The 21,239-nt window shown below is 63.8% G+C and overlaps 2 protein-coding genes across 16 annotated transcripts; both read right to left on the bottom strand.

Moving 5' to 3' along the window:
- Positions 1–1,819: 1,819 nt before the first annotated feature.
- LOC107321031 (cytochrome c oxidase subunit 6A2, mitochondrial-like) lies at positions 1,820–4,603 on the bottom strand. Its single transcript, XM_085514496.1, has 4 exons — positions 4,490–4,603; positions 3,402–3,476; positions 2,470–2,612; positions 1,820–1,939 (listed from the first exon to the last, which is right to left on the bottom strand). Exons 2-4 carry the CDS (start codon positions 3,472–3,474, stop codon positions 1,859–1,861), a joined length of 297 nt encoding a protein of 98 aa, XP_085370622.1. The 5' UTR covers positions 3,475–3,476; positions 4,490–4,603; the 3' UTR covers positions 1,820–1,858.
- On the bottom strand, positions 4,476–20,724 carry LOC107321029 (integrin alpha-D-like). Of its 15 annotated transcripts, none has more exons than XM_085514441.1 (29): positions 20,540–20,724; positions 16,690–16,789; positions 16,196–16,290; positions 15,706–15,770; positions 15,229–15,331; positions 14,528–14,658; positions 13,843–13,994; positions 13,588–13,732; positions 13,125–13,275; positions 12,966–13,039; positions 12,537–12,666; positions 12,118–12,263; positions 11,911–12,045; positions 11,553–11,759; positions 11,142–11,272; positions 10,790–10,953; positions 10,371–10,519; positions 9,923–10,054; positions 9,255–9,328; positions 9,035–9,176; positions 8,498–8,599; positions 7,987–8,066; positions 7,445–7,522; positions 7,195–7,363; positions 6,479–6,550; positions 6,087–6,200; positions 5,438–5,524; positions 4,938–5,048; positions 4,476–4,847 (listed from the first exon to the last, which is right to left on the bottom strand). In XM_085514441.1, the coding sequence occupies exons 1-29, from the start codon at positions 20,583–20,585 to the stop codon at positions 4,752–4,754; spliced, it is 3,381 nt and encodes a 1,126-aa protein (XP_085370567.1). In that variant the 5' UTR covers positions 20,586–20,724; the 3' UTR covers positions 4,476–4,751. The 15 variants fall into 15 exon arrangements, 12 of the variants coding, with proteins under 12 accessions (XP_085370567.1, XP_085370568.1, XP_085370570.1 ...); XM_085514442.1 differs by lacking the exon at positions 20,540–20,724 and adding an exon at positions 19,868–20,006; XM_085514444.1 differs by lacking the exon at positions 20,540–20,724 and adding an exon at positions 18,469–18,894.
- Positions 20,725–21,239: the final 515 nt, after the last annotated feature.

The following is a 21,239-nucleotide window of genomic DNA, read 5'->3' as shown; positions in this document are numbered from 1 at the left end:
CGAGGCATCTGGAGGTCGCCATTTTGGTCATGCGCAGTAGCGTCGCTTCCGGTATGGTGCATTGTGGGATATAACGCGGCGTAACGAGGCATCTGGAGGTCGCCATTTTGGTCATGCGCAGTAGCGTCGCTTCCGGTATGGTGCATTGTGGGATATAACGCGGCATAACGTGGCAATTGGGGGTCGCCATTTTGATCATGCGCAGTAGCGTCGCTTCCGGCAAGGTGGATTGTGGGATATAACGCGGCATAACGGGGCAATTGGAGGTCGCCATTTTGGTCATGCGCAGTAGCGTCACTTCCGGTATGGTGCATTGTGGGATATAACGCGGCATAACGTGGCAATTGGCGGTCGCCATTTTGGTCATGCGCAGTAGCGTCACTTCCGGTATGGTGCATTCTGGGATATAACGGGGCATGTAGCGGTCGCCATTTTGATCATGCGCAATCGCGTCACTTCCGGCAAGGTGCATTGCGGGATATAACGCCTCATTTGGTGGGCGCCATTTTGTTCGAGAGCAATGGCGTCGTTTCCGGAGGAGGGGATTGTGGGATATCACTGAGACCGCCTTCTTATTTCCGGTTCCGGCTGTGGGGGTGCAGCTCGGTTTCCGGCTGTCCGTTTCCGGTGTTTCCGCCATGGGGCTGCGGGGGGTTCGGGGGGTCCCGGTTGGAACCGGAACCCGCCGCTTATTTACAACGGGAGTCACGAGGAGATGGGGGAGGAGCCAGAGGGAACCCGGCGCCCCATAGAGCCCCACTGAGCCCCATAGAGCCCCACAGTGCGGCTATAAGGGAACGCGGCGCCATTTTGGGGCCAAATCCAGTTGTTTTGGGGGGTGACAACATGGCGCTGTTGGGCGATGTTACGAGATTCGCGCCAGTTTTCGGTCGGCAGTGCGCATGCGCCAGGGTTAGGACGCGTCCCGCAGCCCCGCTCCGTGCTCAGCCCGCGGATCCCGCCCCGCAGCCGCGCCGTGAACACGGTGCACACGGTAACGTGGAGCGGGACAGGACGCCCCGCCCCGCACAGCCCGGCCCCGCCCCGCGCTCCGCCGTCCCTCTGGCCGCTCCCCGCCGTCCCGTTGCTCCGCCCCGTTCTCGGTTCCCCCCTTTTCGGATCACGCGGTTCCGCTTTTCACGCCCCGTTTCGCCCCAACGGCCCCAGGCCCCGCAGCCGCCCCCGCCCCTCACGGACCCCCATAAACCGGCAGCGCGGCACGTCCCGCCCCCCCTCGGGAACCCGCTGCGCTCCGTCTCGCTGTGTCAGGGCCCTTCTGTGGGTCCCGCTGTGGGTCAGGGAGTTTCCGCTGTGGGTCTCGGACTCTCCGTAGGTCCGATGTCCTCCAGGTTTCCCTGTGGGGCTGGAGCTCTGCGCTGGCTCCACTTTGGGTTCAAGCACGCGTAGCTCACGTGCACTGTGGGTCAGAGGGTTTGGGGTCCCCCTGTGGGTCTTTGGGGTTCCCCTGTGGGGCTGGGTCCTGCCGTGGGTCTGGGGACTCACTGTGAGTCTGAGGACAAGTTACGGTGCTGGGTTCTGCTGTGGGACCGGGGACTTCTATGGGTCTGAGGGTGCGTGGGGGTCCACTATGGTTCTGGGTTCTCTTATGGGGCCAGATTCCTCTATGGAGCTGGGACTCCCCTGCCCGTCTGGAGTTTCCCTATGGGTCTGCTGTGTGGTTCTACTATAGGTCCAGGGACTCTTATGGGACTGGGGCTCCCCATGGGTCTGGGTGTTTGCAGTGGGGCTGAGGCTCCACAGGGTCTCCGCTATGGGTCCAGCTGTGCGTGGCTCACCCGCCGTGGGTCACAGGATGCAGTGGGGTGTCCAGGGGCATTTATTGCCGTGGGGTCAGGCCCTACTGCTCATAGCCGGAGGGCAGCGCGTTGGTGCGGGGGTTGTGGAACAGCGTGTGGGTCCCGTCGCCCCACGGGAATTGCTGTGGATAGCAATGGGGTTAGGGGGCTGCCCCATAGCATGCGGCCGTCCCACAGTGACCCATAGATCCCATCTGCCCCATAGATCTTACAACTTCAGGCCTTCTCTGTCCCACCTACCCCAACTTTACGCCTTTTTGGCCCCACGTCTGCCCCAGAGAGCCCACCTTCCACGGCATCAGGTCTTCCCTGTCCACATCTGCCCCACAGATCCCAACTGCTCCACCCCACAGAAACCACCTGCCATGAAACTGGGCCTTCTCCACCCCATACGGCTCTATATCTGCCCCATAGATCCCACTTACCCCAACTTTAGGTCTTCAGCGCCCCACATCTGCCCCGCAGGTTTCAACTTCAGGCCTTCACCCCGTATTCACTCCATAGGGCCCAGCAGCCCCAACACTGGGCTTTCCCTGCCCCACAGATCCCATCTATCACAGTCCTGCCCTCAGCCCACGCTGTACCTGCCGCAGTCCTGCCCCACGCCCACCCCACAGCACCCACAGCCCCATCGTCCCAGCCCGGCACCCACCTTGGTGCGGATGCGGAGGTGGTGGTAGGGCACGAATGTGGGTCGCGTTGTGGGGTGGTGACGTTCCTGCAGCGCCACGTTGGCCATGCAGACGGCCACGGCCGGCAGCGCCCCCAGCAGCGACAGCAAGCGCCACGTGCGCCCTGCCCCACAGAACGGTGTATGGAGCCCCAGCCCCACAGAAACGGACCCCAAACCATCCCCCAAACCGCCCCAAAATGTCACGCCCAAATTGTCCCAAATTTGACCCAAATAACCCAAGTTGCCCCACAGAACAGCCCCACATTTGTCCCCAAACTGTTCCTGCTCTTCACCCAAATTCAGCCCCAAATCATCTCCCAGTCAATCACCCGCAGACAGACCCAGCCGCCCCCAGCTCACCCCATTCTGGCCCCAAATCGCCCCCAGGACCCACAAAGGACCAAACTCTCACATCAGCCTGAAATGCCCCCAGCCCCAAATCACCCCAAAGTGCCTTAAAATCGCCTTTTTTTGGGGGGGGGCCTCCACTCTCCCCAACTGCCCATAAATGTGACCCCAAAATGCCTCAAATCCAACCCCAGTTTGTCCCAAATTTGCCCCAAATTCAACCCAGCTCATCACTAACACCCCAAAATCTGTTCCTCCCACTGCCCCCAACTGACCCAAATTGTCCCCAAGTTGTTCCTAAAACTGACCACAAAAGCTGCACCTCCAATGGCTGCTGCGCCTCCCCCAAAGTGTCCCCAAATCAGCCCAAACTGGACCCACATTGACCCCAAACTGCCCCCAATCCCCCCCAGCACCGACCACACGCTGCCCCCTATTGTGCCCCAAACCGCCCCCAAATCCCCCAGTTCCACCCCCTTTCCCCCAATCAGCCCCTGGAATCACCCCCAAAGTTGCCCCATTGATCCCCGCAGGGCCCCAAACTCTCCCGTTCCCCCACTTACCTCCCCCCCCGGCTCCGTGGGTCACAGGGGCTGAGGCCGCTCCGCGCTGTGGGGCTGCCCTCCAAGTGTCCATGGCTGCAGTGGCCCAAAATAGCCCCACAGAGCCCCAAATAACCCCACACGTGGGGTGGGGAGAGGGGGGCACCCAACGGACGGCACCATGGACCCGTAGGGGGGTGCAACCCGTAGCATGACCCAGACCCATAGCAGGACCCATAGGCAGATTCAGGGGGCTCTGACCCATAACGGAACCCTCAGCAGAACCCTGACCTACTGTGGGACCATACAGGGCTCTGTGGGACCCACAGTGGGGTCTGACCCATATGGAGACCAGTAGTGGCCCAGTGTGGGGTCTGATGAATAAGTGGGGTCCGTAGCAGGGTCTGACCCATAGCACAGCCTGACCCATAGCGGGACCCACAGCACAGCCCTGACCCATAGTGAGACCTATGGGGGGGACTTATAGGGAGATCCAGATCCATAGTGGGACCCATAGCAGGATCTGACCCATTGTGAGACCCATAGAGAGACTCAAACCCACAGGGGGTCTGTGACACATAGGGGGGCCCGAAGAGTGGACCTGCCCCATAGCAGGACACGTAATGCAACCCATAGCGGGGTGTGACCCATAGCAGGGTGTGACCCATAGCGGGATGTGATCCATAGCGGGATGTGACCCATAGCGGGATGTGACCCATAGCGGGGTGTGACCCATAGCGGGGTGTGACCCATAGCAGGATGTGACCCATAGCGGGGTGTGACCCATAGCGGGATGTGACCCATAGCGGGGTGTGACCCATAGCGGGGTGTGACCCATAGCGGGATGTGACCCATAGCGGGGTGTGACCCATAGCGGGGTGTGACCCATAGCGGGATGTGACCCATAGCGGGGTGTGACCCATAGCGGGGTGTGACCCATAGCGGGATGTGACCCATAGCGGGGTGTGACCCATAGCGGGGTGTGACCCATAGGACCTATAGCCGGACTCACAGCTGGACACTCAGACCCACCGGGCGCCCCGCCCCACCCGGACCCCCCCTGCTGCCCCCTCCCCGCCCCTCGGAGTTGAGCGCTGTGGGGCACTGACCTTTATTGCCGGCAGAGCGATGGGGCGGCCCCGCACCGAGACCCACAGCTGCCCCCTATCGCCCCACAGCTGCCCCAGCCCCGCACGCAGCGATGCCCCATAGCCGCCCCATTGCCCCCCCCGCCCCACAGCGCGTCCGGTCCCGGTGCAGCCCCGCATCTCACAGCAGCCCCACAGCGCTGCCCAGCCCCACACCCCCCACACCCCCCCACACCCCACAACCCCCCACACCCCACACATCCCACACCCCCCCCCCCCCCGTTCACTCTTTCTGAGCCCCGCCCCCTTCCGCTTCGGCCCCGCCCCCCTCGTTCCCGCCCTCCCGCAGCTCCTTGTAGCGCCGCCGGAAGAAGCCGACCTGCAGCGGAAGGGGCGGGGTCAGCGGGGCGCGGTGGGCGGGGCCGATGGAAGCCCCGCCCCCTCCTGCCCCGCCCGCCCCCCCCCTCACCTTCCATAGCGCCGCTCCGGCCGCCGCCGCCAGCAACAAACCGGCCAGAACCGCGCCCAGAACCGGAACCAGCGGGAACGGGGGGAGCGACGGGCGGAGCTCGGTGCGGGTCTGGGGGGGAGAGAGATGGGGGGGCGGGCGTGGGACGGGGCCGCGTTGTGCGCCGTGGAGCTGCGGGGTCTGTGCGGCGCTATGGGCTCTATGGGGCTCCGTGGGGCAATGGGTGCCGGTATGTTCCACGTGCTCAGCACAGTATAGGGGGCTCTATGTGCTCTATGGGGCTCTATGTGCCCTATGTGCCCTATGTGCTCTATGGGGCTCTATGTACCCTATAGGGCTCTATGTGCTCTATAGGGCTCTATGTGCTCTATGGGGCTCTATGTGCTCTATGTGCCCTATGTGGCTCTATGTGCTCTATGTGGCTCTATGTGCCCTATGGGGCTCTATGTGCCCTATGGGGCTCTATGTGCCCTATGGGGCTCTATGTGCTCAGTACCCACCTCCATCCGGTCCCGTCCCACGTTCCGGTGCCGCCCGTCAATCACCAGCTGGACGGAGCTGAGCAGTTCCAGGTGGGGGAGGGGCAGCTGCGGGGGGAGCCGGGGGGGGTCGCTCAGACACGGCCCCGCCCCCCCCATTTCCCACCACACCGACCCCATCAGACCCCGCTGCCCCATAGCAGCCCTGTAACAGCCTCAGCCCCTCAGCACAACCCACACGATCACGTTCTCCAGCCCCACAGCAGCTTTTGCAGCCCTACAGCACCCCCAGCCCCACGGCTACTGCCACATCTCCCCATAACAGCCCCGTGGCGCATCCCAGTCCCACATACCCCACATAAGTGTGCGCCTCACCTCATAAAGCTCCCCAGCCCCACAGCCATCCCATAATGCTCCCAACCCTATGGCAGCCCCATAGACACGCTGCCGCATAGCACCTCCAATTCCACTTCTCCATAGTGCCCCCCAGGGCCCCATAAACCCCATAGAGCCCCATAACCCCCATAGAGCCCCACAGAATCCATAGATCTCCATGGCCCCGCCCGCACCAATAGCCCACCCACCATCTCCCCCTGTCCCCACCCCACACGGCGGTGCCCCCCGCCCCACACACCCCCATGTCCCGCCCACCCCGTGGTGCCCGTCCCACCTGTGTCCCCCAGTCCCCCCGTAGCCGCCCCTCGATGCTGAACTCGACGCCCCCCGGGGGCAGCGGGTCCCCCCACGGACAGCGCCACTCCTGGCAGGCGGCCACGCTGCAATCCTATTGGTGGAGAGCAGCAGGGGGCGGGGCCAGAGAAGGGGGCGGGGTCACAGAGGGGCAAATAAAAGGGGCGGGGCTGTGGGGTGAACAGGGACTATAACAGGGTTATAGGGACTATGGGGGGGGCGGGTTACAGGACGGGGGGTGAAGGGGGAAGGATGGAGCGGGGCCGAGGCAGAGCGGGGTCATGGGGCAGAACCGAGGAAGGGGCAGTTACAGGGAGCAGGCGGGGCCATGAGATGGGGGGCAATAAGGGGGCGGGGCTATGGGGCACTCACCAGCACTGGGTTCTGCTGCAGGACAGGGATGGGGTCCGGAACCCCCGAGGAATATGGGACAGAGACACAGACCTGTGGGGGATGGGGGGCACAGCGGGGTCAGCGCTCTGTGGGGCACAGCGGGGTCAGCACTCTGTGGGGCACAGCGGGGTCAGCGCTCTGTGGGGCACAGCGGGGTCAGCGCTCTGTGGGGCACAGCTCCCAGAGCTTGTTCCATCCCTACAGTGGGACCCATTTCTGTAGCAGATCCCCAGCCTCATAAGGAGCCCCCACACCCGCAGGAAACCCCCAGCCCCACAGGGGAACCCCAGAGCAGTTCCCCAGACCCACAGCAGACCCACACACACACTCGGCTCCATAGCAGCAGCCACCAGCCCCAAAGGGAGCTCCCAGGCCCACAACAGGACTCAGACCCATAGGGAACCCCCGGCCCCATAGCGAGTGCTGTAAACGTCCCCATAGCAGGCCCCTAGCCCCACACAGCTCCATATAGAACCTCTAGACCCATAGCTGACCCCCAGCCCCAAAGGGAACTTCCCAAAACCATTGGGGAAGCCCAGACACATAGAGAAATTCAGCCCTATTGCAGAGCCCATACCCACAGGGAACAGCAGACCCTACAGCAAAACCCGTACGCGGCCAATGGGGCCCAATGGGGAACGGGGCTCCACGCAGCCCGTGGTGTCCCCCAGCCCGACCCCCCGACCCCTGCCCACCTCCGGCCCGTCCACGTGCAGCCGCTCCCACAGCTTCACCCCGCGCAGCCCCGTGGGCACCCGGACGGCGGCGGAACCGGGCGGGCGGCGCGAGCCCCGCGCTGTGAGATGGTACCGGAGCTGCAGCGCCGTGTGACCGGGAGGAACCGAGCGAGTGGAGGACGGAGAACTGCGGGACAGCGGGAGTGAGCGGGGGGACGGGAACGGCCGGGAAACGGGGGGGGGGGAAGATGGTGGGGATGGGACCCACCTGGTGAGCAGCAGAACAACACTGTACAGAACCGGAACCGCAGCCACGGCCCGAACCGAGCCCACGGGAGGGGGGACACTGCGGGGACAGCGGCACGGGGGGAAATGGGGCAACACGGGGCACAACGATACACAGCGATACAACACACAGCGCGACACAGCACAGTGTCACACAACACGCGGCGATACAACATGCGGCATCACAGCGTAACACAACACACCACACAGTGTCACAGTGTCACACAACACACCACGTGTCACTGTCCCAGCCCCACGCAGGTCACACTGTCACACGCTGCCACCCCGTGTCACTCACACTGTCACACTGTGTCACTCAGTGTCCAGCCGTGTTACCTCGTGTCACAGTGTCACATCGCAGCCCTTCACACCAGCTCAGTGTCACAGCCCCACGCGGCACCACAACGTCACCATCACAGTGTCACAGTGTCACAGGGTGACGTCGCAGTGTCACCCATTTCAATGTCACCCATTTCAGTGTCACCCGTTTCAGTGTCACCCATTGGGTGTCGCAGTGTCACCCACCTGCTGCCTGTTGCCACCACCTCGGCTCTGTCCCCCAGCTCGGCCTCGTGGGGCACGTCCATGGTGACAGCAAACACCAGCTGAGGGGCACAGGGTGTTGGGTCAGCGCCATAACACCCTATGGAGCCCCACAGAAGTCACAGCACCCCATAGTCCCATAAAGCCCTATAGAGCCTCATAAAACAGACAATGCCCCACAGAGCCTGGAAAGTCTCATAGTTCCCCATAGAACCCCATAGCGCCCCATGGAGCCCTTAGAGCCTCATAAGCTGCCATACAGCCCAGAGCACCCAGAGCCCTTCACAGCACCCTACAGAGCCCCATAGCATCTCATAGAGCTCAACAGAGCCCATAGAGCCACGTAGCAGCTGACAGAGCTTTTAGAGACTCATAGACACCCACAGAACCCCACAGAGCCCCTAGCGCCCCATAGCAACCCACAGAATCCCACAGCGTCTTAAATAGCCTCACAGCACCCCATAGAGCCCCACAGTGCCCCATAGCAGCCCACCTGTTGGCCGGCCCACAGCACAGGGTGGCTGATGTTGCAGCGGATGCGCCCACCTCCCGGGGACACGGAGCTGCAGTGCTGTGCCAGCGACCTGCGGTGGGGCTGTGAGGCACAGGGTGAGCTGTGGGGTGGGAGGGTGGGGGGATACAGGGAGGCAGGGGTGGGGGGTGGGGGGGGGGGTTGAGGTCATCTGAGCGGGGATTTGGGGACATGTGCTTTTCTCTGTGACCTTGAGGGCCTCTAGATGGGGTTGGGGTCAACCAGATGAGGTTTGTGGTCTTGAGGTCATTTGAAATGGGTTTGTGGTGTGGGAACATACAGGATTCTGTGGGAACTTGAGGAGATTTGGGGTCTTGGGGACATCCATAGAGGGATGTGGGGATCTCAAGGGCGTCTGGATGGAGTTTGGGGTGCCACGGTGACATCTATGGGGTCTTGAGAACATCTGGGATGGGATTTTGTGGTCCTGAGGGCATCTGGAGGGGCTCTGGGGGGAAGTGGTGCAGCCCCTGTGGGGTGGTGGTTCCCCCGCGGCACCTGCAGCACAGTGGCCTTGCGGTAGGAGAGCGCCTGGGGGTGCCTCAGCTCCACGTGGGCCCCGTACGCGTCCTCCCCGACGTTGTGCACGGTGACAGTGACGGTGACCTCCTCGGTGGCACCCACCACCAGCTCCTCCAGCCTATGGGGTGGTGATGATGGGTGTGGGGTGGGGCTGTGGGGTGCCCCCATGTAGGGCAGGGCCGTGGGGAGAACATACCCTGAGAAGCTGAGGGCCATGCGGAGGTCGGGCACGCACTGATTGTCCTCACCGCAGTTCTTCTCGAAGGGCAGCTGGGGGCCGGGCAGGGGGCTCCATCCCCAGCTCCAGTGCACCCCAACTGCTGCTGTTCTGCTCCATCCCCCCACATCTCCATCCACTCCACATTTCCAACCCAACTGTTACATCCGTCCTATGTCTCCATCCATCCCAACGTCCATCCCACTTTCATCTGCTCCATCCCTCCATTCTCCTCAATGTTCCATCCTAAATTTCCATCTCATCCTCCCATTCACCCCATATTTCCAGCCCCATTTCCATCCCACCTCATCCCCCCATCCCACCCCTCCATCTGATCCAACTTTACATCCCAACGATCACACTCAGCTTTTCACCCGTTCCCATGTCCCCACCCATCCCAATTCTCATCCCAACTCCTCTGTCCCATCCCATCCCCCCATCCACCCCAACGTCCATCCCAAACTTCAACCCCAAGTTCTTCATGCATCCCACACACCCACCTCTGTCCTGCCCTCCCCAGGCTCCCCATCACCCGCCGCATCGCTCCATCGCTCTGTCCCTCCCAGTGTTTCCTGCACAGTTCCCCCCCCCGTCGCCCATTCCAGACCCCCCCCATCTCACCCCCCTCAGTCCCACCGTTCCCGTACCGTTCCGGTGATGGTTCGTTGTGTGTCTCTGCTGACGGCCACCCGCAGCCCCTGTGCGTGCTGCAGCGCATCCCCGCGCGCCTCAAAGTCCGCCCGCAGCGCCACCGGGCTCAGCGTGTCGGCTGGGCAGCCCTGCAGACACAACACAACACATCACAACACAACACATCACAACACATCGCAACACAACACATCACAACACAACACATCACAACACAACACATCACAACACAACACATCACAACACAACACATCACAACACAACACATCACAACACAACACATCACAACACAACACATCACAACACAACACATCACAACACAACACAACACAACACATCAGCCAGGCAGCCCTGCAGACACAACACAACACAACACGGCCTGTGGCAATGGTGGCCGTGCATAGGGCAGCTCTGCTCCGCGCACATCTCCGCCTGCACCACACGCACCGTCAGAGCCACGGGGAACGTCCGGCACCGCCGTCCCTCGCCCACGTGCACCGACCCGTTTGTCCTCGCACCGCCCGGAGAGAACACGGCGCGCGCGGCACGACCAGGGTCCAACTGCAGCTCGTAGAGGAGGGTCGCCCCGAGGGAGCCTGGGGGGCGGCAGGACGCAATGCTGGGGGGCTCTATGGGGGCTCTGTGGGGCTCTATGGGGGCTCAGTGGGGCTCTATGGGGGCTCAGTGGGGCTCTATGGGGGCTCCGGGGTCCTACGGGGCCTGGCAGGTTGAGGGGCATCGGGTTGGGGTAGGAGAGGTCCTATGGGGCTTGGGGGGTTGTGGGGCCATCTGGAATGAGCTGGGGAGGGCCTATGGGACTGGGTGGGGACCCACCCGTGGGGCAGCCCCACAGCACGCGCTCTCACCTAAGCTGTCGCTGCTCTTCCTGGTGCCAACAAAGCAGAGTTCGGCTGTGGCCACCACCGTGAGAGTTGGCTCCTCCTCCACCCGGTGACAGCCCAGGGCAGATATGGGGATTTCCGGGGGACTGAAGGTCACGGTCACCTCCACCTTCAGCAGGGGGGGGGACCTGCGGCACAGGGAGGAAGGGGGGGTGTCATGGGGTGGGGTGAGGTGGGAATGGGGATGGGAATGGGATGGGGGTGGACGTGGGGATGGGGGGGGACGTGGGTTCGGTTTGGGAATGAAGTTGGGTTAGGGCTGGTGCTGGGTTTGAATCGGGGGTGATGTTGGGGATGGGGGTGGGGTCGCTCCCACCTGAGCAGCAGGACCTGGCCCTGTGCGCCCACGGCCACGTCCGGCAGTCTGTCCCCCGTCATGTCGCGCCCCCCACTCAGCACCTGCCCAAAGTGCTGTGGGGCACCGCGGAACATGGAGCCCGCGATGCGCTGTGTGAGAGAACCACGCGTGGTGGGGCCTCAGAGCCAGGACAGAACACAGCACCCAGCCCTACAAGCGGCAGCTGGGCACTATGGGGCGTTGTGGGACCTTGGGGCGCTGCGGAGTCTATGGGGTTCTGTGGGTACTAGTGCGTATGGGGCTCGGTGAGTCTCTGCAGGGTCCCTGTATGGGCTTTTCAGGGTCTGTGGGGCTCTGTGAGGCTCTGAAGGGCCCTACAGGGTCTTTGGGACCTATGGAGGTCTATGGGGCTCAGCAGGGTGGTCCCACCTGGCTGTAGTGGTCGCTGATGCCACCCTTCTCCCCACGGAAGACGTAGACGGCTCCACGCTCATCATCCTCCATGGGAGCACCCACGGCCACGTCCTGCAGTCCGTCCCCATCGACGTCCCCCAGGCGAGCAATGCTGGCCCCAAAGCGCCCCAAGGGGTGTCCAGCCTGACCCCGCAGCGTCTGGTGGCACCGCAGCGCACGGTCCTACAGCGGGCAGCACACAGGGGGCGTGGGGAGGGGGGGGTCAGGTTGGGATGGGAATGGGGTTGGGACGGGGATTGGACTGGGCTGGTTTGAAGTTGCCTTCCTGGGGTGGGGTCACACTGAGCACACGGTTCCGTCTGTGGGCCTGTACCTGCGGCAGCACGGCGCAGACCTCCACACGCCCCCCGGCGCCCTCCCCATAGAACATGGGGGCTCCCACCAGCAGCGCTGCACCGTCCCCCGATGTCTCCAGAGCGCAAAGCGCTGCCCCAAAGTAGGAGCCCACCTGTAGGCGGCAGCGTCAGCCCCAGGGCTCCTCCTGCCCCACGCCATGCCCCACACATCCCCCTGCCGTCACCTGCTGCCCCATGGCGTCAGAATGCAGCTCCCACTTCTCCCCATGGTGCAGCACGAAGAGGAGTGTGCGTCCCACGTGCCGGTACCGGGGGGCCCCCAGCGCCAATGCCCGGAGCCCCCCCAGGGACAGAGACTCGGTGGCGTAACCTATGGGCAGCACGAGTGGGGGGCTGCACCCATGGGGGGGTGGGGGTGGGGGGGCAGCCCCACAGCTCCTCGTGGAGGCGTGGGAACACCCACAGCTACAGGACCCCCGTGGGACCATCACCGCCCCCAAGACCCCCACAGCAAATCCACCATCCCACGGGGATGGGACCATCCCCATCACCCCCATAAGAAACCCGCAACCCCATGACCCAAGTGGGGACACCCACCAACCCCAAGGCCCCTTTGAGGAGACCAGGACCCCCAGGCCCTCACCCAAGTACGCGTCGCTCACACCCCCTTCTGCTTCGGATGCGTTGACGAAGGTGACCTTCCCGTCAGCCCTATAGATGAAGACCCCTCCGGCCCAGTCGTAGGCACCCACCGCTCCCAGCACTGCACCCTCCTGCGGCAGGGAGGTTGGGAAGGGGGTGGGGAGGCTGAGCTGGGTGGGATGGGGCCCTGAGGGTCTCGGGTGGGTTCGGGGGGGGGGGTCTGGAGGGGGGTCAAGGAGGTCCTGGGGAATTCTGGTGGGTCTGTGGAGCTCTATGGGTCGCTATGGGGCATATGGGGATCTGAGGGTTCTGTGGGGTTTATGGAGCTCTATGGGGCTTTGTGGGCTCTATGGAGCTCTATGGGGTTCCGATGGGTTTGGGGGTCACAGGGATGGGTGCGGAGCCATGGGGGGGCAGTGGGGGCACTCACGGGGGTGAGCAAAGCGCTGAATCCCTCCTGGGCCATCTCCAGCTGGAAGGAGCTTCCGAAGGCTGGACGGGTCCCTGGGGGCAGCGCGGGGTGAGGTGGGTCCCCGGCACCCCCCGCTATGGCCGCTCTATGGGGCCGGGCCGCGCTATGGGGCCGTACCCTCGATGGCGAAGATCTTCTCCTGCAGCTGCTCCTGGATGCCCCGCAGCGCCTCGAAGTTGTCCACGCGGAACACGTGCGCGTGGGGGGGCGCCGATGCGATGAGCTGCAGCTCCGCGGCCGCTTTGGGGTCGTTGAAGGCGCTGCCGACCTGCGGGGAGCGGCCCCGTCACACCCGGTGTCCCCGCGGCCCCGCCCTCGTGGCGGCCCCTGTCGGTTCCCGGTCGCTCCGTCCCGTCCTTTGTCGGTGTCGCCCCCACGTTCCGGTCGCGTTGCTCCCCCCCCCCCCCGTTCTGTGCCCCCTGCCCGTCCCCACGGCCCCGCTCCCACCCGCTGCCCCGTCGCTCCGCCATCACCCGGTGCCCGCAGCTCCCCGTGTCCCCCCGCCCCACGGCGCCGTTACCCCGGTGCCCGTTACCCCGATGGCCGTTACCGCGGTGCCCGTTACCCCGGTGCCCGTTACCCCGATGGCGTAGCGGATGACGCCCTGACTGTCCGCCTCGGGGATCACGTCCTCGTACCGCAGCCCGTCTCCGTATTTCTGCCCGTCCGTCACCACGATCAGAACCTTGTTGGCCCCCGCGCGGCTCCCGGGGAAAACCTGCAACCTGCGCAGCGACCGGTCACCGCCGTAACGGCAGGGGGCGCCATAACGGCAGGGGGCGCCATAACGGCAGCGGGGAGGCGCCGCCAGGGGGCGCTGGCGGCCGGTGCTCACAGCGCGGTGCGAATGGCCGTTGCCGTCTGTGTGATCCCGCTGCGCTGCGCCACACGCAGCACCCGACGCTCCAGCTCCGACGGCGGGAGGAGATCGAAGTCCGAGAAACCCACGTGCAAATAAACACCCGTGGAGAACTGCACCACTGCGAACTGCGGCACCGACAGCACAGGGACACAGAGCCCATAGAGACACATAGAGACACACAGAGACACACAGAGCCCCATAGAGACACATAGAGACACACAGAGACACACAGAGCCCCATAGAGACACATAGAGACACACAGAGACACACAGAGCCCATAGAGACCCGCAGCCCAACAAAGAGCCCCACATCCCCCCTTCCCATCCCATCGTGCCCCACAGAGACCCAGTAGGGCCCCACAGAAACCCACAGAGCCCCACAGATCCCCACCCATTACACTCGGTGCCCCATATGTCACGTGGGGCAACCGTAGATGCAGCAGCACGTCCCATAGATTCAGTGGGACAGCCATACATTCCATGGGGCAGCTCTAAATTCAGTGGGACGCCCCACAAGAGACGTGGGGCAGCTCACAGGTGAGTCTGGGCACCCCATAGATCACGCGGGTTACTGATACGTTCCATAGGGCGCCCCAGAGATTCCTTTGGGTAACCCACGGATCCTGTGGGGCAGCCCCATAGCGCCACGGGTCACTCACGCGGGTGTTGGTCCCACGGAAGCGTTTGATGATTTCGATGATGAAAATCTTCATCCGCTGGAAGTCGAAATCTGCGACGCTGCCGGAGCCGTCCATCAGGAACACGATGTCAGAGGCCGACGTGGGGCACGCTGTGGGGCGGGCAGCGGGATGCCAGAGGTTAATGTGGGGCAGGCAGTGGGGCAGGGCAGGCAGTTCAGTGAGTCCCCTCTGACCCGCATCCACCCATAGATCCCGCCGAACCCAAACAGTCCGCAGGGTCTTTGCCCCACAGATCCCTCTGACAGCGGTGCTGGATCCTTTCTGCCTCGTGTCTGCCCCACAGACCCCGTCAACAATGGCACTGAGTCTCCTCCACCCCACATCTGCCCCACAGACCCCAGTGACGATGGCACCAGGGCCCTGTGCCCCATCTGCCCCATTGCTCAGTGGCGCCGGCTCTTCATCGAGTCACAGACCCACAAGTTGCAGGAGCCCCACGGGACCATCCTGTCCAGCAGCTCCCGCTGACCCACGTCCCTCAGCACAACGCCCGGCTGCTCCGCGGACACTCCCAGGTCGGTGACTCCTCCCTGTGTCCATTCCAGTTCCTGGCTGCCCTTTATGAGCACTGACACCCCCTCACGTCCAGCCTGAACCTCCCCAGCTCCTCCACCCCACAGCCCCCTCTGCCCCACTGCTGCCCCCCAAGTGCCCCATACCTCTCGTGGTGGTCGTTAGGGATCGGCTTGAGAAGAGAAGGGAGCAGAACCCCGGCACTTCTGCGTTCTCCCCACACAAACGCTGCGCTGTCGGGCCACAGGTCTGCATCCCAGAGAGCCCCATAGAGATCAACAGTGACCCACAGCGCCCCAGAGAGCCCCATAGTCCCCCACAGCGCCTCAGAGAGATCCATCGTGACCCCGTAGAGACCAGTAGCACCCCATGGAGACCCACAATACCCCATAGAACACACTGGGCTCAGTAGACCCCCACAGACTCCATAGTGACCCACAGTACGCTGCGGAGACCCACAAAGCCCCATAGCACTCCATAAAGACCCAGAGAGCCCCATAGAACTCATAGAGCCCAGCAGACCCCCTAGGCCCCATAGTGACCCACAGCACCCCATAGAAACCCATAGAGCCCGACAGACACCGCAGACCTGTGAGAGCCCCACAGCGCCCCATAGCACCCACCAGGAGCTGGGATCCGTTGGCAGCCATGGACATTCCCAGTGCCATGGGACCCATATCCGGCCGGTCTGTGAGGTGAGGAACTCCATGGCACCCACTCATGGAGCAGCCCCAGAACTTGCCATAGGACTCACATATGGGGCAGCGCCACCCCCTGCCCCATAACCTCCCATCAGGACCCCCCTCCTCTCTGCCTCACAACTGCCCATAGGACCCACAAGTTGAGGCCACCCCACAACTTCCCACTCAGACCCATATGTCAAGGCCACCCCGTAACATCCCATTAAGGTCCACATACAGTACTGCCCCACAGGACTCACACATATGGGGCTGTCCCACACCAGCCCACGGGCCTCACACATGTGGGGCTACCCCACAAACTCCCCCAGCCCCCCCAGTTCATGCCACATCTCCCCGTGGGACACACGTGTGGGGCAGTCACACACCACCCCCCATGTGCTCCACATGTGTGGGGCTGCCCCATAGCTCTCACCACCGACGTCTGCATTGCTGCACCTGCTCTCCCCCACACGGCATCGATAGACGTGACCTTGGCCCCCGAATTCCAGGGGAGCCCCCACCAGTACCCTGTGATGGGAGGATGTGGGGCTCAGTGGGGCGCCCCATAGATCCCATGAGGTGACCCACAGATTTACTTAAATACCCCTTTGATTCCATGGGGCACCACGTAGATTACACTGGGTGCCCCCCATAGATTATGTGGGCTGGTCATAGAGTCAGTAGGGAACCCCATAGGTTAGGTGGGGCACCACATGGATTCACATAGGTACCCCATAGATTACACTGGCCGCCTATAGCTTCCATGGGACACCTCACAGATTCTGTAGAGCATCGCACAGCTTCCATAAGTCACCCTATAAGTTCCATGGGATGCCCCATAGACACTATGGGGGGCTCCATTTGCCCCATGGGCCACTCTATATATTCCATGAGCTGCCCCAAACATTCCATGGGGCAGCTCCTTACCCATCGTTGCTCTGTGCCACGCTGAGGCCAAAGGAACCCGAACCCTCAAAGGCCACGGCAGAATCCACATCGAGAGCAGAGCTGCAGCTGTGGGGCAGAGCTGTGGGGTGGGGGAGACCCATGGGGACCCATACAGCCCATGGCCTCCGCAGAGTCCATATTGCCCCATGGAGCTGCATAGACCCTACAGAATCTCACAGACTGCATAGACTCCGCTGAGCCCCACAGACCCCATAGAGCCCCATAAAGTCCCAAAGAATCCCACGGAGTCCCACAGTGCCCCACAGGGACCCCATGTCCCCCAAGATCCCTGCATCTCCCACGTCCCCATGTGTCCCCACATCCTCGAATCCCCCATATGTCCCCATATGTCCCCATTTCCCCACATCCCCCATCCCAACAAATCCCCCCGTCTCCCCACATCCCAATGTCACCCCCGTGTACCCCCACCCCCCCATTCCCATATTGCTCCATGTTCCCCCACATCTACACTCACCTCCAACGTCCCCCCACGTCCCCACATCCCTCCACTGTCAAACCAACCCCATTTCTCCCCATTTCTCCCCATTTCCTCCCATTCCCCCCCTCATCAACCCACAGCTCTGGGGGCATTTTGCGGTGCCCCCTTCTGTTCCCTCGGACCCCCCTCCCTGCCGGGGGTCTCTGCCCCCCACATCCCTCACTACCACCCCCCCCCCCGGCCCCAGACCTGCGCCGAGCAGCAGCAGCACCCACGGCCCCATGGCGAGCAGTGGGGGGGGCTGCCCCACACCCACAGCCCACGCGCGGCCGTGGGGCTGCGGAAGTGGGGAGAGGGGGCGGGGAAGGGACACGAGAGCCAAAAAAGGGCAAAAGCCGAACGGGGCTGCACCGTGACTGACTGCCCCATGACTGGCTGCCCCATAGCGCTGCCCTATGGCTGACTGCCCCATAGCGCTGCCCCATGACTGGCTGCCCCATGACTGACTGCCCCATATCTCCGGTTCCGCACCCCACGTCCCCAAGGGCAGAGATGGCCAAAGGTGACAGAACTGGCAGCGAACAGAGAAACGGGCCGGGCCGGGACCGAAGTGACGGGAGCGGAGCGGGACGGAGACAACGGGACCCCCCTGAGCTCAGAGACCCGCGGCCTCAATTGGGTCGGAGGGTCCTGGGTTGGGAGTGGGGGAGAGGAACAGAAATGGGCAGAGGGGGAAGGAATGGAAGGAAATGGGGAGGAAAAAGGGGGGATGGAAAGTAACGGGCAGGAAAAGACCTGAACGGGAACGGGGGTAATGGGGAGAAATGGGAACGGAGGGACGGGATGGGCAAAAAGGGGAAGAACTGACAGAACGGGGGGAAACGGGGAAACGGGGAGAACAGCGAGAGGAGCGAAATGGAACGGAGAGAACGGGACGGAACCGGACAGCGGGGAACGGGGCAGCAAAGCGTCAAATGGGAACAGAACGGGTGAGGAATGGGACAGAACGGGACAGCAGCGGGGAGTGGGGAGAAACAGGTGAACGTGAGAGAGCCCCATAGCGCTGCCCCATAGCGCTGCCCCATGTCCCCATTTCCTCACGTCCCCCCCATCCCAACGCCCCCCCCCAGCAGCCCACAGATCGCGGTGGGGTTGAAGGGCTGGGGGGGGGGGGTGCCACTGTCAGAGGGAAGAGCAGGTTGTGGTTGGGGGCATTTTGCGCTGCCCCCTTCTGTCCCCTCCGCCCCTCGGACCCCCCTCCTTGCCGGGGGTCTCTCCCCCCCACATCCCTCACTACCGCCCCCCCCCCGGCCCCAGACCTGCGCCGAGCAGCAGCAGCACCCACGGCCCCATGGCGAGCAGTGGGGGAAGCTGCCCCACACCCACAGCCCACGCGCGGCCGTGGGGCTGCGGAAGTGGGGAGAGGGGGCGGGGGAGGGACACGAGAGCCAAAAAAGGGCAAAAGCCGAACGGGGCTGCACCGTGACTGACTGCCCCATGACTGCCCCATAGCTGCCCTATGGCTGACTGCCCCATAGCGCTGCCCCACGCCCTCAGTTCCCTGCGTGTCCCCAACGTCCCCATGGGCAGCACTTGTCCAGAAGGGGCAGAAATGGCCCCGAAGTGCAGAGGGAGACGCTCGGTACCGCCGGGACGGGCCGGGGCGGCGGAACCGACGGGACCCACAACCCGCAGCTCCGAGAGCGGCGGCACCGGGGTCCGGGGCTGGAACCTGAGGCTCCGTGGGGGGGGGGGGGGGGCGGAGAACGACCGATTCGTGGCGGCTGCGAGGGGAGCGCCCAGAGCTGCGGTACCGAACCGGCCCCGGCTCCACCCGCGTCCTCAGCTCCGGGGGGGCACGAACCGCCCCGCGCCCAGTTTCGGTTCCTACGGCTGCGGGGCGGCCCCAAAGCGCGGCGGCAGCTTCCCCGATTTATTGGGGCGGGGGGGGCACGGGCCGGGCCGGGCGCCTCTTAAAGGGACCGCGCGGGGAGCGGAGCCCCGGCACGAACCCACGGCCCCGCACGGAGCGAACCGACCTGAGCGGGGGGAGCAGGAGGGAATTGCGGGAAACGGGGAAAAGGGGAAGTGGGAGAAACGGAACGTGTGAAACGGGGCAAAAAAAGAGCGAGGAACGGGGGAAACGGAGCGACAGGCGCCGACAGACCGACAGGCGGACACACAGCGGGACGGGGCGGACACTTGGAGCCCAAAACGCGGCGCTGGGGGGGGGGCACATTGCAACGGGAACGTGTGCGGGGCGGAACGGGACGAACCGGAACCGGAGTTAATGGCGGCGCCGCGTTAATGAATGAACGGCTGCGCCGCTCGGTTCCACAGTTACGGCCGGTGGAGAATGAGAGGTTACGGGACAGGAAGGAGGTACCGGGAACCGCTCCGATACAACCGCTCCGATACCCGGACCGATAACAGCTCCGATAACCTCTGTGATATGATCACTCTGATATAACCGCTCTGATATAACCGCTGTGATACAACAGCTCGGCGCTGCCGGGACTCGCTGCCAACTCCGCAAGGAGCGACCACCGGAACCATCCGGCGGCGGCGGAGCCGCTCAATGCGCCGTTAAACGGAGCCGCTCAATGCGCCGTTAAACGGAGCCGCTCAATGCGCCGTTAAACGGAGCCGCTCAATGCGCCGTTAAACGGAGCCGCTCAATGCGCCGTTAAACGGGACCCGCCGGCAGCGCGGCCTCACCTCGCTCCACTCGCGCTGGTTCCCCCCCCATCTCATCTCCTCCTCCCCCCGCGCGGTTCGTGGGGTCGATGTCGGCCGTTCCCACGCGCGATGCGGCCACACGCGGGTCCCGCAGCGCCCGGTGACTCCGCCCGGAGCCGAGTTTCGTCCTCAAATCGGCTGCGGCGGGGCCGGGACGAGCGGCCGGTCGGTCCCGCAGCCCCGACACGCGCAGCACGAAGCGGAGCGAGGGCGCGGGGACGCGGTGAGGACGGGGCGGAACGTGGGGACGGAGCCGCGTTGGGAGCGACCCGGACCGGGAAACGAACGAACGAACGAACGAGCCCCGGTAACGGGACGTGACCGAGGCGCCCAGCGGCTCCTTCACTGCGCTGCAGCCACGAGCCCGCGGGAAGCGACGGTGAGAACCGGGGAAGGCGGAGCCGCTGGAACGTCGGGTCAAGGACCATCTAAGGACGGGACGGGGCACGAATGTACCGGACACAACGAGGGCGGGGGGAAACGGGCACGGAGCTGCCGCCGGTAACAGAAGGAGCAGCACGAGAACCGGGGTCAGCAGCGGGAGCAGCACGAACGGCTCGTGGCTCTTTGCGGGGCTCCAGGGCCGTTACTCGCAGTTTCCTCCCATTAGTGGCTGTTGGTTTCCCGACGTCCTCGCGCGGCCGCATTTACCGTTATCGCTGTGCCGCTGTTTCACCGCCCGCGGAGCCGCCGCCATCACGAAGGATCCGGGTTAAGACCTTCCTACACCCCACGTGGACATGGCGGCGAGCGCAGGTACCGACATCAGCGGCCAATGGCGCCCGATGGACTCGTGCTCATGGGGGCACAGTGTCAGTGCGCGAAGAGCAGCAGCCACCATCCACCGGGACTCACGTAACACCCAGCACAACAACAGAGTAACGGTGGTGACAGGGGACGGTGATAAATAGTCAAAGGTTCTTAGTAAAGAAACTCACCCGTGTTGACGCCTGGACGGTACCTGAGGCAGCCGGCACTGGGGGGGGATCCAGGAGCTGCTGCCTCCGTGAGGGTCAGCCCTTAAATGAGGTCTCAGAGGAGGCGGAGTCGAGCTCCAGCCCCCCCGGGAGCGCAGCTCCATTACTCTCACCTGTGACCCGCAGCTGACCCCACACGTGCCTCAGCTGATTAATGAGGTTCACGCTGTGATTTCCCACACACCCGGCCACAAAAGTGGAGAACAACGATGTGATGGAGGGAGCAGTTGTGGATATGGCAGCCCAGGAGCTGGGCTGCACCAAGAAGCAAAACCAGCAGGGACAGGGGGGAGATGCTGCCCCTCTGCTCCGCCCTGTGAGACCCAATTGGAGCACTGCGTCCAGGGCTGCAGCCCCAGCACAAGGACGTGGAG

This window comes from Coturnix japonica, chromosome 13, assembly GCF_054131305.1.
Source record: "Coturnix japonica strain WE chromosome 13, WE-NBRP24, whole genome shotgun sequence".
Classification (NCBI taxonomy): Eukaryota; Metazoa; Chordata; class Aves; order Galliformes; family Phasianidae; genus Coturnix; species Coturnix japonica.
Note: the sequence above shows the minus strand (reverse complement) of the source record. Positions and strands in the feature narration are given on the sequence as shown.

What these genes read in the sequence shown, in the direction of transcription:
- LOC107321031 (XM_085514496.1), bottom strand. Translation starts at nt 3,474, where the DNA reads ATGGACACTTGGAGGGCAGCCCCACAGCGCGGAGCGGCCTCAGCCCCT. An exon ending in CCACGGAGCCGGGGGGGGAG is followed by an intron (nt 2,613 to 3,401) that starts GTAAGTGGGGGA and finishes TCTGTGGGGCAG; the next exon opens with GGCGCACGTGGCGCTTGCTG. An exon ending in ACCTCCGCATCCGCACCAAG is followed by an intron (nt 1,940 to 2,469) that starts GTGGGTGCCGGG and finishes TGCTATCCACAG; the next exon opens with CAATTCCCGTGGGGCGACGG.
- LOC107321029 (XM_085514444.1), bottom strand. Translation starts at nt 18,733, where the DNA reads ATGGGGACGTTGGGGACACGCAGGGAACTGAGGGCGTGGGGCAGCGCT. An exon ending in CCTAACGACCACCACGAGAG is followed by an intron (nt 14,659 to 15,228) that starts GTATGGGGCACT and finishes CCCGCCCCACAG; the next exon opens with CGTGCCCCACGTCGGCCTCT. An exon ending in GGCCAGGTCCTGCTGCTCAG is followed by an intron (nt 10,954 to 11,141) that starts GTGGGAGCGACC and finishes CCTGTGCCGCAG; the next exon opens with GTCCCCCCCCCTGCTGAAGG.